The sequence below is a fragment of the Danio rerio genome, chromosome 19 (genome assembly GCF_049306965.1).
Source record: "Danio rerio strain Tuebingen ecotype United States chromosome 19, GRCz12tu, whole genome shotgun sequence".
NCBI classification, from domain to species: domain Eukaryota; kingdom Metazoa; phylum Chordata; class Actinopteri; order Cypriniformes; family Danionidae; genus Danio; species Danio rerio.
Genome location: NC_133194.1, coordinates 45,306,641 through 45,322,347, shown reverse-complemented (window position 1 = coordinate 45,322,347; position 15,707 = coordinate 45,306,641). Strand labels below are relative to the sequence as shown.

At 36.7% G+C, this 15,707-nt stretch overlaps 1 protein-coding gene across 5 annotated transcripts in view; it reads right to left on the bottom strand.

The window, feature by feature from the left end:
• The window catches only part of si:dkey-166k12.1, a 21,919-nt gene extending 6,212 nt beyond the window's left edge, over positions 1 to 15,707 (bottom strand). The window contains exons 1-10 of one of the 5 annotated variants that reach the window (XM_073931928.1): positions 14,720 to 15,707; positions 14,115 to 14,661; positions 12,309 to 12,412; positions 10,145 to 10,299; positions 8,060 to 8,228; positions 5,710 to 5,824; positions 3,048 to 3,151; positions 2,313 to 2,524; positions 2,111 to 2,219; positions 15 to 215 (exon numbers count right to left, since the gene is read on the bottom strand). In XM_073931928.1, the coding sequence (XP_073788029.1) occupies positions 15 to 215; positions 2,111 to 2,219; positions 2,313 to 2,524; positions 3,048 to 3,151; positions 5,710 to 5,824; positions 8,060 to 8,228; positions 10,145 to 10,299; positions 12,309 to 12,412; positions 14,115 to 14,456 (1,511 nt within the window). In that variant the 5' untranslated portion in view covers positions 14,457 to 14,661; positions 14,720 to 15,707. Of the gene's footprint in view, positions 1 to 14; positions 216 to 739; positions 1,837 to 1,988; positions 2,220 to 2,312; positions 2,525 to 3,047; positions 3,152 to 5,709; positions 5,825 to 8,059; positions 8,229 to 10,144; positions 10,300 to 12,308; positions 12,413 to 14,114 lie in introns of those variants that run through there. The other 4 variants (XM_073931929.1, XM_001341251.7, XR_012395239.1 and 1 more) reach the window with 4 other exon arrangements.

Genomic DNA, 15,707 nt, shown 5'->3' with positions numbered 1-15,707 from the left:
GTGTGTTTATTTACTTCTCTGTATCATGAATGCTGTCGGGCAGTGGTTGTCTGGCAGTCTCGGGCAGTGCTAAAGCGAGCGCTGCAGCTAGCAGAGGTGTGGAGCCGAAGATCAGCATTGGCACAACAGGTGTGTGACGGCCCAGCAGGTTTATTAGCGGCGCTAGAACTCCACCCATCCGCGCAAACATAGATGAAACACCAATACCTGTTTGTCTGGAGATAGAAAAGCCAAAAAAAACATGATTTCCAAGAATATGCTTCGATTTTCAATTATTTTTTTAAGATCTGAGCGAATTAATAAGGGTAGCGAGAGACAGAAGCAAAGCAATCTTAAGTCAGCCAGAGAACATGACAGAAGAGGTAACTGTGGGCTCTTCTTGAAGATTAGACGGAGTCATTTAATTATTATTTTTTCACTTGGCAAGTAACAGTGAAGGGATCTGAATAGGGATTGTTCATGCAATTTATGTTTGTAGCAACATGATTTTATTATCCGTGACTGACCTATAATGTTATATGCCACAAAATAATTAAAGACCGTTCAGAAATGTGCTTTTTTTTTTGCGTTATCACTGTTTAATGATGACATGTATTACGCCCCAAGTCTAGGGGAAACGAAAAGGGCATAATAAACGAAGAACAAACAAACAAATGTGTTGAGGTGGTGGATTTCCCAAACTAAACAACACTTAAAGCAAAAGATTCCCTTCGGTCGACAACCAAACTCACAAGCTCAATTGAGAGTATATATGAAGATATTTATTATAGAAAAGTAGGGTTTATATAAACGAGCATTTCGTCAGGGTGACCACAGGTTAAAATAACAAACAAAAGAATCTATAAAATAAATCCACTAAATTACCTATTACTATTTAAAGAAACATACAAGAATCTTACCTGACTCCCTAATATAAACAAAGTCAAAAGTAATTAAATAAATAGGCAGGTCACCCCTACACGCTCAAACTCTCAATAAATATTCAAGCATAGGATGGTCATCAATACAAAATTGATTATTGTTGGTCGTCGGCCGAAGGGGTGAGGGAAACCCAGGAGCTCCACTCCAAACACCGAACGCAGCAGAAATGAGCTCTCCGATTCCTGCCGGAAGCTCCCTTTTATACAGGCCTCGTAGACCAGCAGCCAATCAGAGCAGGGAATCACGCCGGCGTGGGAGCCTATAAGACATCAGAAAAACAGCAAGGAGGCGGGACAAAAGAAAAAGGTGTACAATCCGCAATAGTAAAAAAAGTAAATAAACTTCAGTCGTAACACATGTCTTGGGAAAACTGAAATTGTGTGGTGGACGTTGGTCACGATAACTTTTATTTCCTGGTTTTGTTCTGGGAATTATTCATTAAAAAGAAAATGAATGAATGAATGAATGAAATTAAGCACAGATAAATCGTTTATAACAAGAACTACTTTAATTAGTTGAAGGACCCTTGTTAGATCATGTGACTGAAGCCCTCTGAAGCCAATGACGTGCACCTGCTAGTTTTGATTTTAGAATTGTTTCACGTATATAAATAACTTTTTTGGAACCACTATAAAATGTGTTGTTCTTTGCTGTGACACTCGCTTATCGACACAAGTCATGGAGGGAAAAAATATTCATAAGTTCACACTTTATTTTAATGTACAATTCATGCTAATAACAAACCATTAACTAAGACTTAAAATCAATCACAAGCTATATGTACATCATTAAAAAGCTGTTAATCTTCATATCCAATGTGTCACACCATAAGACATTCCGTAAAATGTTTTTTAAAAATGGGAAAGAATGTTTAAAGTAGGGGTCACCAATCCTAGTCCTGGAGGGCCGGTGTCCCTGCAGGGTTTAGCTCCATCTTGCCTCAACACTCCTGCCTGCATGTTTCAAGTATACCAAGTAAGACCTTGATTAGCTTGTTCAGGTGTGTTTGATTAGGGTTGGAGCTAAAATCTGCAGGACACCGGCCCTCCAGGAACAAGTTTGGTGACCCCTGGTTTAAAGTATAATCTATTAACTTCAAGCTACATAACTATATTCTTCAAAAGCCTTTTTTTATACTTTAAAACTTTTATCTGGGTCAGCTACTCAACTATATGCATGATGCAAGTACCTGAGGACGGTCGGGAAAAGTTCTGCAGAATAAACATAGATGATTGCAAAGGATGCTGTAATTCCAAATTTCCCCACCATGGCCAAAGCTGTCCGAACATGAGCACTGTCTGAAAAAAGACAGTAAGAATGGGCTCAATATAGCAAGACAATCCTATACACTACACAAAAACGACAGAGATAGAGATAAATGTAGTGAAGACCTGCTGGAAGAGTGAGGGTGAGCAGACATGCTCCTCCTCCAACGACCAGAAACACACTCAGCGGGATCTTCCGACTGCAGGGCAGGAGAACCAACACCAGCGTCCTGGCAGGAATCTCCACCAATCCAAACATGAACTGAGTGAGGTAAAGGTCAGCGCCGAGGTCAGACACTCCCAGAGACAGACCATAATACACCAGTACATTAACAAACCTGGAGAAACAGAGGGGCAAAAGATATTACAGGGGCAGCTTTAGGAGTGTGTGAAGGATAAGACCCTAAAGATTTACAAAAACACACAGCTCAGTCCTGTGTAACTGGAGGAAAAAAAATATTACAGGTCCAGTGAAATTAAAATTCAGTTTTTAGATGTTAGCATGTTAGTTATAAGCTAGTTTGCTCCAAAACAATGCTAAAAATTGTGTTTAGAAGATATAAACCTGATGTAAACATCAACAAGCTTGCAGTTTGTCACTTCTGCTAAAATGGATCAAGATTTTTTAGATGTCATCTCATATTTCAGTTTCTCATCAAACTTCTGACCAATCAAGAGCTCTCTAGTGTCTGACATGCCCTGCCCCCTTTAGGACGCTACTCATTTGCTTTTCCTTTGATGCACTTGAGCTCAAACACTCTCACTGGCGGAGCAGTGATAAAAACAAAACACTGGCTGTTTTTCATGAAGCTGCTTTACTGTGTAGAACGGGAGTTTTTGTGAAAGTGTGGAATGTCTCACCAGATGTAGAAGAGTATGAGCGCTCTCTTCCTCATCTGTGGAGTTCGAAGCAGGTCGACCACTGTATACTTACTACGTCCCTGTGGGCTCTCATATCTCTCCACCTGCCATAGCAGAAGTAACACTTTAATACATAATTACAAACACAATAAAACATCCCTGTTTGGAAATCTGATACATGGAAACATCTGCAAATTACATATATGACAATGCAATCATATTTGCATTTACATATACAAGTTGTCATATATTTCAAAATGTTGCAAAAATGGCTATTTGCATGTTTTTTCAACAGTTGGAATGACAGTATGTACATATATGTTCAAATATATTGGATTATATATATTATTTATACATATCTTGCAACCTCCTGCTCTCCCTTGTTAAGCAAACACAGAAGTAACTGAAACTGCAATCGAAATTCCACTAGTCCTGGCTACATAATAGAGCAGATTTTTATTGAGCCCACCGTTAGAATAGCCAACCTCACAGCAGAAAAGGTGTTTACAGCCTAGCACAAAGAACGATTTTGGTTCATACAGCTAATATTACCCTTCATGACAACTGTGAGGGGGTGAACTGTTAACTCATCTGTTTCCTTTATATTAGGTTATATTAAGTTTGCATAATTAAGGGCGTGGCCACTTGAGTGACAGCTAGGTCTCGCTGATCGCCCTCACTTCACCTCAGCTAATTCCGGCTGTTTAGCTGCTGAACTCGGCATATACATGGTATTTTTGTTTTATTTTATATGGCGTTACACAGTCAGTTGCCTTTTGGAATTATTTCCTACAATTATCAGAAGATAAGGCATGCTGTGTGCACTTAATTGTGGTCATAAACCATTCACGTGGCCTCCATTTTCCAGGTGAGTGAAATTTATACTTATATACCATCTCTAAAAATGTATTTGTTTTATTTAAGATCATTTATCATTTATGTTTTTTTAGAGCTGTAATGCACTCCAGAATCTGACAGATTGATTAGCTGTAGGCTCTAGAACAGTCATCTGAAACGTTGTCATACAGGGTTATGGCTGGATTTCGTAAATACAGACTATATTTGAAGTGTTTGGAAGTAATTCGGGTTTTTCTCCTGTAGAAAACACTTTATTGATATAGTGTACAACCAAACACATGTGGTCAGAACACAAACGAGTTGCAGGTAATGAAGTATTAAGCGTTTCTCCCATAGGAAAGCCGGTCTAAGCAAAATGCCAGCAGGCATCTGTAGCTCCGCTCACACTCCGCCACTTTGGACTTTGGTATCCCCCAGTAGATGCGTTGACTCGCGAACATAAAAGTCCACGGTTGGCCATGCCTACTGGTCGCTTTTTTGGAGTTCTTCAGAAATCAATGGGTGATGTCAAGGATACTACATCCATATCTTTTACAGTCTATGATATATATATATATATATATATATATATATATATATATATATATATATATATATATATATATATATATATATATATACAGTTTAAGTCAAAATTATTATATATACAGCCATATGTGAATGCATAAATGGTGACGTGTTCAATGCTTATTTTTCCCCACAGTTGATCATCTCTTATTGAAATATCATGTATATGTATGTATATATATATATATATATATATATATATATATATATATATATATATATATATATATATATATATATATATATTGATCTTGCTATAAAATAACCAAAAGTTGCTGATGTAGCATTGCAGAAATGTTGGAAATATTGCAATTCCAATAATTTTTTTTTTTACATTTTGTAAATAATTATATACATGTTCATATACAGGTAGGGCCATATTATAAAACATATATATAAAATTATAGCTAACATATTGCACATATTGTAATTCCAGTGGTTGAAACAAATATTTAAATTGACATTTTTGTAATAATTTGTAAAATATTTGCAAATAAATTTGCTTATCTGTCATATTTTACATATGTGAGATTTAAATTCCATTAATTCATTTTGGATTAGTCCCTTTATTCATAAGTGGAATGAAACACAAACTTATCCAGCATATTTTAGACAGGGGATGCCCTTCCAGCTGCAACCCATTACTGGGAAACACCCATACACTCTCACATGCGCGCACACACACACTACGGCCAATTTAGTTAATCCAATTCACCTGTACCACATGTCATTGGACTGTGGGGGAAACCGGAGCACCCGGAAGAAACCCACGCCATCACGGGGAGAACATGCAAGCTCCAAACAGAAACACCAAGTGACCCAGCTGGGACTCGAACCAGTGCCCTTCTTGCTGGGAGGCGACAATGCTAATCACTGAGCCACCGTGTCGCCCTCAAATTTGAACTTGTATGTCACATATGTACACTAATTTGCATATATTGCCATAAATAAGATTTTTATATGCATCCTGTTGTCCACCTCGACAAACATGCACACACACACACACACACACACACATTCAGGACAAGTGCAAAAACTCTGATAAATGCACTCGATGATGTGGAAAAGTGAAAAGGATAAAACAGAGGCCCCTCAGACTCCTCAGATGGGGGATGGTGGATTTCATTGTGATGCTAACGGAGCTTTTGGAGACTTTATGGGATTTGAAAATTGTGCCAGAGACGTGACGGAGAATGAAAGCCTGAAGAAAGAGGGCCTATGAGAACGTTTGTGATACCTGAACAGTGGGAGGCAAGGTGCGGCCATTGACCGAAGCTGCTTTACGCAGAAGATCAATCGCCTCCTCTTTCCGGTTATTCACCAGCAGCCAGCGGGCAGAATGTGGAAGAACCCTGAGAAAACAGAGGAGATTTATGTTGTCAGATTAATGAAGGCAGAGGAAGGGAGGCTGAGAAAATTTATGGACTCTTTTATTAGGTAGCTTTTGTAAAAAAAAGGCTTATTGCGCAATCAGACACATTCGAACATTTAACTATTTGTGCTTTTTAGTGTATATCCTCTTTATTAGGTACACCTGTCCAACTGCTCATTGACACAAATTTCTAATCAGCCAATCACATGGCAGCAACTGAATGCATTAAAGGTATGTAGACATGATCAAGACGATCTGCTGCAGCTCAAACCGAGCATCAGAATGAGGAAGAAAGGTGATTTAAGTGACTCTCAGTGAGGCATGGTTGTTGGTGCCAGACGGGCTGGTCTTAGTATTTCAGAAACTGCTGATCTTCTAGGATTTTCACGCACAACCATCTCTAGGGTTTACAGAGAATGGTCCGAAAAAGAAGGAATATCCAGTGAGCGGCAGTTCTAATGGTGTCGGGGATATTTTCTTGGCATATTTTGGGCCTATTAGTACCAATTAAGCATAATGTTAACGCCACAGACTACCTGAATATTGTTGCTGACCATGTCCATCCCATTTTGACCACAGTACCCATCTTCTGATGGCTACTTCCAGCAGGATATTGTGCCATGTCATAAAGCGCGAATCATCTCAGACTGGTGTTTTGAACATGACAATGAGTTTACTGTACTCAAATGGCCTCCACAGTCACCAGACCTCAATCCATTAGAGCACCTTTGGGATGGGGTGGAATGGGAGATTCGCAGGAGAATCGAATTTGGGTTGCCGTGAACACCGGAGTGTCATGTGTTGATACACTAACCACTAAACCATTGGCGCCGACGCCACGAAAGACTAGTTCAGAAGGCAAAAGGGGGTCCAACCCGGTACTAGTAAGGTGTACCTAATAAAGTGGCCAGTGGGCGTATGAGCTGTTTTTAAGGAATAGTTCACCAGAAATGGAAAATCTGTCATAATTTACACACCATTTGCTTGTTTTTAACCTTTATGAGTTTCTTTCTTCTGTTGAAGACTAAAGAAGATATTTTGAAAAATTTTGGAAACCTGTAACCATTGACTTACATAGTATTATTTCACACATAGTATTATTTTTATGAAAGTGAATGGTTACACTTTTCCAGCATTCATTCAAATATCTTCTTAAGTGTTTGAGAGAAGAAACTTATAAAGGGTTTACAACCACCTGAGGGAGAGTAAATAGTGAGTAAATATTCATTTGTGGGTGAACTATCCCTTTAAGTCAGTTTAACATAATGTGATTTAAAATGACTTGTTATTTAATGTAAAAATTTAAGAAAACCACACATTTAACAGTGTGTGCAAAGTATCCAGACACTGTGTTTGCAAAAGTGGAGTATGTTTACTTTCTATAAATGCATAAATAGTTATTAACATTAAAAATGTATTAGATGCGCCTTTAATGCAGAATGAGTAGAATCAGAAGCAGAACAAAGCTAGGTGCTAGGTACAAAGCTACTAAAGTAAGGTGTACCTAATAAAGTGGCCAATGAGTGTATATATTTTATACACAGAAATAATATTATAAAAGTGATAACACTTAGTATAAGTGCCATTCGGTTTACTTGGCAATAATTAAATACAATTCAACAGGAATTCAACAGTTATGTAAGTAAATGCTGTTTTGTTTATCAAAGATTCCTCACGGTTTACACAAGAATATTAAGCACAACAACTACTTTTAACATCGATAATAACAATAAATGTTATTAGATCACCAAGCCAGCATATTCTAATGATTTTTGAGTGATCATGTGATGCTAAAGTCTTGAATAATAAAGCTGAAAATTCAACTTTGCATTGCAGAAATAAAAATCAATTTAAAAACTATGTGAAAATAGAAATTGTGATAATTTAAAAAAAATAATATTTAATAATATTTACAATTTTTTTCTTTTATTTTGATCATATAAATGATGCTTGGCCCAGATCAGTGCTCCTTTCCAAAACCTTTTTAAAAACCTTTCCCAGCCCATGAAGAATATAGAAATGCAAAAACAAAACATGCTTAAAATTCTTAAAACCTCCTAAAAACCTTCTTTCTTGGCCATTTTGATACTTGGTTTTAACATTAGCAGGTTTAGACCACCCCTACATGCATCAAGATGCTGACTTGTGATTGGCTAAGTAGATCTATGCAATAATTAGTAATGCAATTTTGACGTGTTAACTAGTGCTGTCTGACCAGATATAGAATATGAAGAGAAAGCCAGGAGCAGAGATGGCCAGCTGCAGTTTCCTCCAGTCTCTGATGAGAAAAGCCACACCAGCCAGCAACATGTAGCCAAAACCGAAAAAGTAGTCGGTGAAGATGCCGGCCAGCATCCGTCTCTGTGTGCAAGTCCACTCGGTGCCTGTAGAGGACGGTGGGGATGAGGGTCAGTCTTTAGGGAATGTGTCAGGAATGGAGTTTAAAAGGGTTCAGTCTGGGGTCAAAGTATTGAGGTTAAGGGCAGAGAAGAACATTAGATCATTATTGTTGCCATATTAATATATCAATGTCACAGTGTGATCTTAATGTCCTGCTTTTTTCATATTGTGATGCAGTGCCTAGAGAAACAGGACATTAAATGAGAAAGCAGTGGGCGTGGCTTTTTTAACTGCGAGCTGATTGGATGTAGTAAAGTAGGGATTTCATTCAGAAAGATGGGGGGAAAGGGTTTGAGGAGAGTTATTTCAACCTAACAGAAAAATTCTGCTCAACATTTCTGTTTGTTGTCTAAACTGACAGCTAGAGGGGCGTGGTTAAGTATGTTAGCCACGCCCAACACCTCAGAGAGACCTAATGTGATTAATGAAAACAAACAGGACATGCATTTTCAGATTTCAGTTTTAGATTACAAGAGCAAACACATTTTTTTCTTAATGACGTGCAGATGAATTGTTCACCATGAAAATAGCAATGTGAGCTAACAAAAACAAAATGGTTAGTTTTGATTTCATGTGTACTTTAAAGGACAGTTCACCCCAAAAATAAAAATATAGTAATTATTTAAGTATATTTTTGATTGTAATAGAAAGGGTTGGTGAGGTTTGGGGTGTGGAAAAGCTTCAGTGTTTGTAACTGTATTTTTATTTATTTATTTATTTTTATTGTCATGTCTTTATGGGACCCCCTTGAAAATGAGATGAGGTTATCCTTTAAATAATTTGATAATTGAATAAAACATTGCTCAACATCAAGATGTCAAAACCTTGATGAGTTTCTGTTGAACACAAAAGAAGGTATTTTGAAAAGTGATGGATACCGGTAGTCATTGACGTCCATAGTGAAAAAAACTATATGTTTCAATGGATAATGGTTTCTGAAATATCTTCCTTTGTTTTTATCAGAAAAAGAAAATCTAGAGTGCACTTTTTAGATTAACATTTTACGTGAAGAGGAGTTCATGACACACGTCATGAACGTGAATGAGATTTTATGCATGCTTATGACAACTGTTATTAAGTGTCAATGGCTCAGTTATGTCATTTTAAATGCAAAGATGACATTGTTTTTTACGACAACTTGACATAAACAAATACATCTAAACCTTTTTGTCTGTCCTGACATTACCAAGACAACAACATCTGTCATAAACATGATTGTCATAAAGCTATTATAAATATGTCATGAATTGTACAACATTCGTTGTCATTCGTTTTTTGTCCTCAAGTACTGTGGTACAAGCTGAATTTGTTATTAAAATGTCATTAAGTATTCATGATGCTATTAAATATTACTTGGCAGACTAATGACACTTAATGAGACATTTTATGGATAAATATAGTTTGTTCCGCTGAAAATGTGATCAGAAAAACATTTTGACACAATTATAATGTTTATGACAGATTTATGACAAGTTTTATTGTCTTGGTAATGTAAAGTTGTCATGACAAAAATAAAGACCAGATGTGATGTATTTGTTTATGTCAAGTTGCCATAACAATCAATGTCATTTTTAGATTTAAACTGATATAACTGAGCAAATCAAACTTAATAACAGTTGTCACAACCACGCATAAAATCTCATTCACTTTCAAGACATGTGTCATGATCATAAAGGTTTAAAGACAGGTTTCATGGTCATATGAACGCTCCCCTTAGGTAAAGTGTTATCCTTTATAGTTTGTCCATATGGTGGCAGTGTCATTGAGTTGGAAGCATTCAGAGGAGACAGACAGTTTTGCCAAGTCTGTCTTTTCCTGCGAAATTGGGCTACTTTTTAAAAACATAACATATCTTTATAGTTATTATACATGTCTTTAACTCTAGCACTCTCTGTCTCACCTAGCACAAATGCATTGATTATCACCCCCGACACAGTCATTCCTATGATGAAGCGCAGACCGACATAAACAGGAAAGTTTGGGGCGAAGGCAGCAGCAACACCAAACACCGTCTGAAGAGCCAAAGACACAAGCATGGCAAACCTCCTCCCATACCTTACAGAGAAAGAGAAATGAACAAGTGCTTTTATTTGACAATGCGAATTTGGCCTCTAATAAGTGTCTAGCTGTTCTGGATTTATCATATCAAGTAAATTTAAATATGATGTCATTTTTAAACATAAATAAATCACAGCCACATAAGTTAATTAACTCATTTAAATTAGTTAACAATATTTCAACTTTTATAACATACTGTACACTTACAGGCCACTTTATTAGGTACACCTGTCCTATTGCTCGTTAACGCGAATTTCTAATCAGCCAATCACATGGCAGCAACTCAATGCATTTAGGCATGTAGACATGGTCAAGACGATCTGCTGCAGTTCAAACCGAGCATCAGAATAAGGAAGAAAGGGGATTTAGGTGACTTTGAACGTGGCATGGTTGTTGGTGCCAGACGGGCTGGTCTGAGTATTTCAGAAACTGCTGATCTACTAGGATTTTCCCACACAACCATCTCTAGGGTTTACAGAAAATGGTCAGAAAAAGAAGAAATATCCAGTGAGCGGCAGTTCTGTAGGTGCAAATCCCTTGTTGATGCTAGAGGTCAGAGGAGAATGGCCAGACTGGTTCCAGCTGATAGAAAGGCGGCAGTCACTCCAATAAGCACTCGTTACAACTGAGGTCTGCAGAAGAGCATCTCTGAATGCACAACATGCTGAACATTGAGGTTGATGAGCTACAACAGGTGTAATTCCTGTGAGCTAATACAGGAAGCTGAGGCTACAATTCGTACAGGCTGTCCAAAATTGGACAATAGAAAACCTTGACTGGTCTGATGAGTCTCAATTTCTGATGGTTAGGCCAGAATTTGGCATCAACAGCATGAAAGCATAGATCTATCCTGCCTTGTATCAATGGTTCAGGCTGCTGGTGTTGGTGTAATGGTGTGGGGGATATTTTCTTGGCGCACTTTGGGCCCATTAGTACAAACTGAGCATCGTGTCAACACCACAGCCTAGCTGAGTATTGTTGCTGACCATGTCCATCATTTTATGACCACAGTGTACTCATCTTCTGATGGCTACTTCCAGCAGGATAACGCGCCATCTCATGAAGCACAAATCATCTCAGGCTGGTTTCATGAGCATGAAATTGAGTTCACTGTTCTCAAATGGCCACCACAGTCACCAGAGCTCAATCCAATAAAGCATGTTTGTGATGTGGTGGAAAAGAAGATTCGCATCATGGATGTGCAGCCGATGAATCTGCAGCAACTGTGTGATGCTATCATGTCAATATGGACCAAAATCTCTGAGGAATATTTCCAGGACCTTGATGAATCTATTCCATGAAGGATTAAGGCAGTTCTGAAGGCAAAAAGTGGTCCAACTCGGTAATAGTAAGGTGTACCTAATAAAGTGGCCAGTGGGCGTACGAGCTGTTTTAAAGGAATAGTTCACCAGAAATTAAAATTCTGTCATCATTTACACACCATTTGCTTGTTTTTAACCTTTATGAGTTTCTTTCTTCTGTTGAACAGTAAAGAAGATATTTTGAAAAATGTTGGAAACCTGTAACCATTGACTTACATAGTATTATTTTTATGAAAGTGAATGGTTACACTTTTTCAGCATTCATTCAAATATCTTTTTTTAGTGTTCGAGAGAAGAAACTTATAAAGGGTTTACAACCACTTGAGGAAGAGTAAATAGTGAGTAAATATTCATTTGGGGGTGAACTATCCCTTTAAGTCAGTTCAACATAATGTGATTTAAAATGACTTGTTATTTAATGTAATAATTTAAGAAAACCACACATTTAACAGTGTGTGCAAAGTATCCAGACACTGTGTTTGCAAAAGTGGAGTACGTTTACTTTCTATAAATGCATAAATAGTTATTAACATTAAAAATGTATTAGATGAGCCTTTAATGCAAAATGAGTAGAATGAGAAGCAGAACAAAGCTCGGCTTGACCTCAGGTTGTTTATATCTGCGTGAACAAATGACATGTGTTGTGTGTATGTGTGTGTGTGTCTGTATATCTACAGTGTATACCTGTCTGCCATTGCTCCAAATACAACAGCTCCTACAAGCAGACCCAGCATGTAGATGGAGGAGCCCAGACTGCTCAGACCTCTCTTATCACACACCAGGTCCCACTGCACAAACACACGCAAAACTCTAATGTTAGTCAGTGGATTATTTTTTATTTGTTATTTAAGAATGAAATTATACAATCACAATCAGGAGATCAATATAAGAGACACAAAAGAGGAAAAATAAAAACTACATTAGCTGCAAAAAGAAAAAAAGACTAACAAAACAACGGAAGGGGTAAGTTAATTACAATTTTATAAAAGTGTATGAAAATAAATAAATTAAGAGCATTACGGGAAAGCTATCTAACTCAAATGAGAGTCAATAGACAACAGTTCGACATAATAGAACCAAGAATCTGACACAGTTTTTGTTGTTACACATATGGAAAGATTTGAGCAGTGAGTCAACTTCAATTAGAAAATGTTAAAAAAAAGTAGGGACTGAAGCTACGCACTTTTGCTTATGTATAAAAAAATTTCCAAACAAGATAAAAAAGTTTAAGATAAATTCTTTAGATTCATGTGAAGATTCTGAGTCATAACAAATAATTACTTTTAAACTAAAAGATTGTGTAAAGGTATGAGGAGTGTTTAAATAACGATACAGCTCAAACCAAATTAACACATACAAAATAAATGTATTAAAGTTTCATTATCCTTACCACAAAATGTACAACTACTCAGAATATCAACCTATTTGGAAACAAATGAGTTAGCCAGATATATTTTATGCAATATTTTAAAATGGATTTCTTTAATTTTATTAGGAAGGAAGTATTTATGAGGCAACAGCCAAGCTTTTCTCCAGTCTATTTTATTAATTAATGCAGCCCAATGAAATTTGCCTCGCGGAACAATACGATTTCTTTGCTGAAGAATTAGATAAATTTGTTTAATATTACTTTTTTTTTTTTACCATGAATGTCAATGCCTTCCAGCAATAATGCTGATCCCTTCATATTTTTTTGTATTGTGTTGTACATGACTTTTGACCAGATGCATTAAACTTGTGGGGATAGCTCTAAGGACAGTATTATATTCTCTAAAGGGAATAGAAAAGTAATGTACAGTCATAAAACTATAAAAAAAAAGTAATAAACTAATCCTCTATTAAACCAATTACGATAAAAAGAGATTTATTTCTAACAGTTAAATCCATATTATTCCACAAGATAATATTGTGGGGTGAAAAGTTGTGAATGTCGCACAACCTCAATGCAAGAAGAGCCTGCTGATGAAAACTGGCTAATTTAACCCTAGTCAGTGGAAATAAGTATTATTGACATATTATAGATGACATTATATATATATATATATATATATATATATATATATATATATATATATATATATATATATATATATATATATATATAAATGTATGTATATAACATTTTGTAGTTAAATATAACCTAAGGTAATCCATCCCTGTAATGGAAACCTGAATATGCAGCATCAACCAAGGTTAAAAATTGAAAACATTCTAGAAATTAAGTCACTGTTAATCAATAAAATTTGTAGTTTTTGAATTTAGGTATTGTTTTCTGACCAAACAATTTATATGGGCTAAATTAAACAAACAAAGTTAAACAATACTAACCTATTAGTATTAAATTCAGCCCAGCTAAATTGTTTGTGATCAGTTACCTTAAAAATGTAGTAAATCCAATTAATCATTTTCAATGTACGTATAATAAAAGTAGATTATGTAGTCTATAATATTTTATTTGGGTAAATGTTAAGTCTGGATCTGTGTGTTTACCTCAGTGACAGTGGTGCTCTGAAAAACCTCGTGGCTGTAAACCCATCCAGTCTCACAATTCGTGCGCGCGCTCCGGTTCACTCCTGAAGCCGCCGTGCACGCGTCCGCGAATCCGGCCAGACGGGAGATGCTCAAGTTCACATGTGAAAGATTGGAGGTAAAAGTCCAGTCCTCCATCCCTGAAGTTGAACCCCGACAGCGGTGTGGTGGTGTGGCGCCTGTAAACACGCTCGCCATCATGTGAAACCCGAGAAAAATCTGAGGTAAACAAATCCAGACATACAGAAGCTTCTGATATTTCCCGAAGCCACCGATTGTGGCCAGTAGCTGATCGAAATTCATTCCCGACTTTTTAGCCTTACACCACCCTCAAAATAAGGTAAGTATCACACAACAAAAATCAAATAATCTATTCAGAAGAAAGCGCGCAGAGATCAATAGTATTTTACGCAGCACGTGCCATTGTGTGGTTGTTCATATGCAAGAATGAAAATTATATTTTAAGGTTGTAAAAATCGCTCAGGAATGTAATATTTATCATTAATAGCTAAAATAAATTATGTTGAACCGATTTCCACTTACTAATCGTCTTTTTTCTCTCACACATCAATCAGAATACACAAAAAATCACAACATATATTCACAAGAATGCGCGCAGCCGCAGAGATCAATAATAGGCTACTTTACGCAGCACGTGCCATTGTGTTCCTGTTGTTATAAGGCAAATATGCAAGAATGAACATGATATATTTTTAAAAAGGCTCAAGAAAGTAATTTTCCTCGGACCTGCCCAAAAAAACACAATCATTAAAAGCTAAAATAAATAATGTTAAACTAATGTCCACTTTACAGACGTATGTTTTTCCTCACACATCCATCAAAGTACAGCGAATATCACGATAGAATAACAAAATCATAACTATCTATTCATAATAAAGCGCGGATGGATGAATACTTTACGCAGCACGTGCCATTGTGTAATTAATTATTATCATTATGCAAGAAACTAAATTATATTTTGAGGTTTAAATGACTCTAAAGAAAGTCATTTTCTCCGGATCTGCTCAAGAAACCACGATCATTCAAAGCTAAAACAAATCATGTTGAACTGATGTCCATCACATTACAGCGATAAAAATCCCAACCATCTATTCCGTAAAAGCGCGCAGAGACTAATAGTTACGCAGCACGTGCCATATGTGTTGTTATTGTTATTATGCAAGAAACAAAATGATATCTTGAGGTTTAAGAAACGCTCCAGAAAGTCCAGTTCTCCACTGATGCAATCATAAACGCGATCATAAACAGCTTAAGAAAACCACGTTGAGCTGATGTCCACTTTAATGACGTCTTTTGTATCCATCTAACTGTTCGGTATCTCCAAAAATAAATATACACCCGCGCGCGCTCCGCTTCTGTTACAAAATAGGGAAAGCCGAAAACCGGAGCAGGATCACATATCGTCTGGAATGGATCGCAAGTTTGAATGTAACTCAATCGACTAGCAATCTTGACGAATAAGACAAGCAAAAAGTATCTCTCGCTTTGTCTGGAGTAGTAAGATCCTGCACATGAGCATGTTTTAGCGGAGCT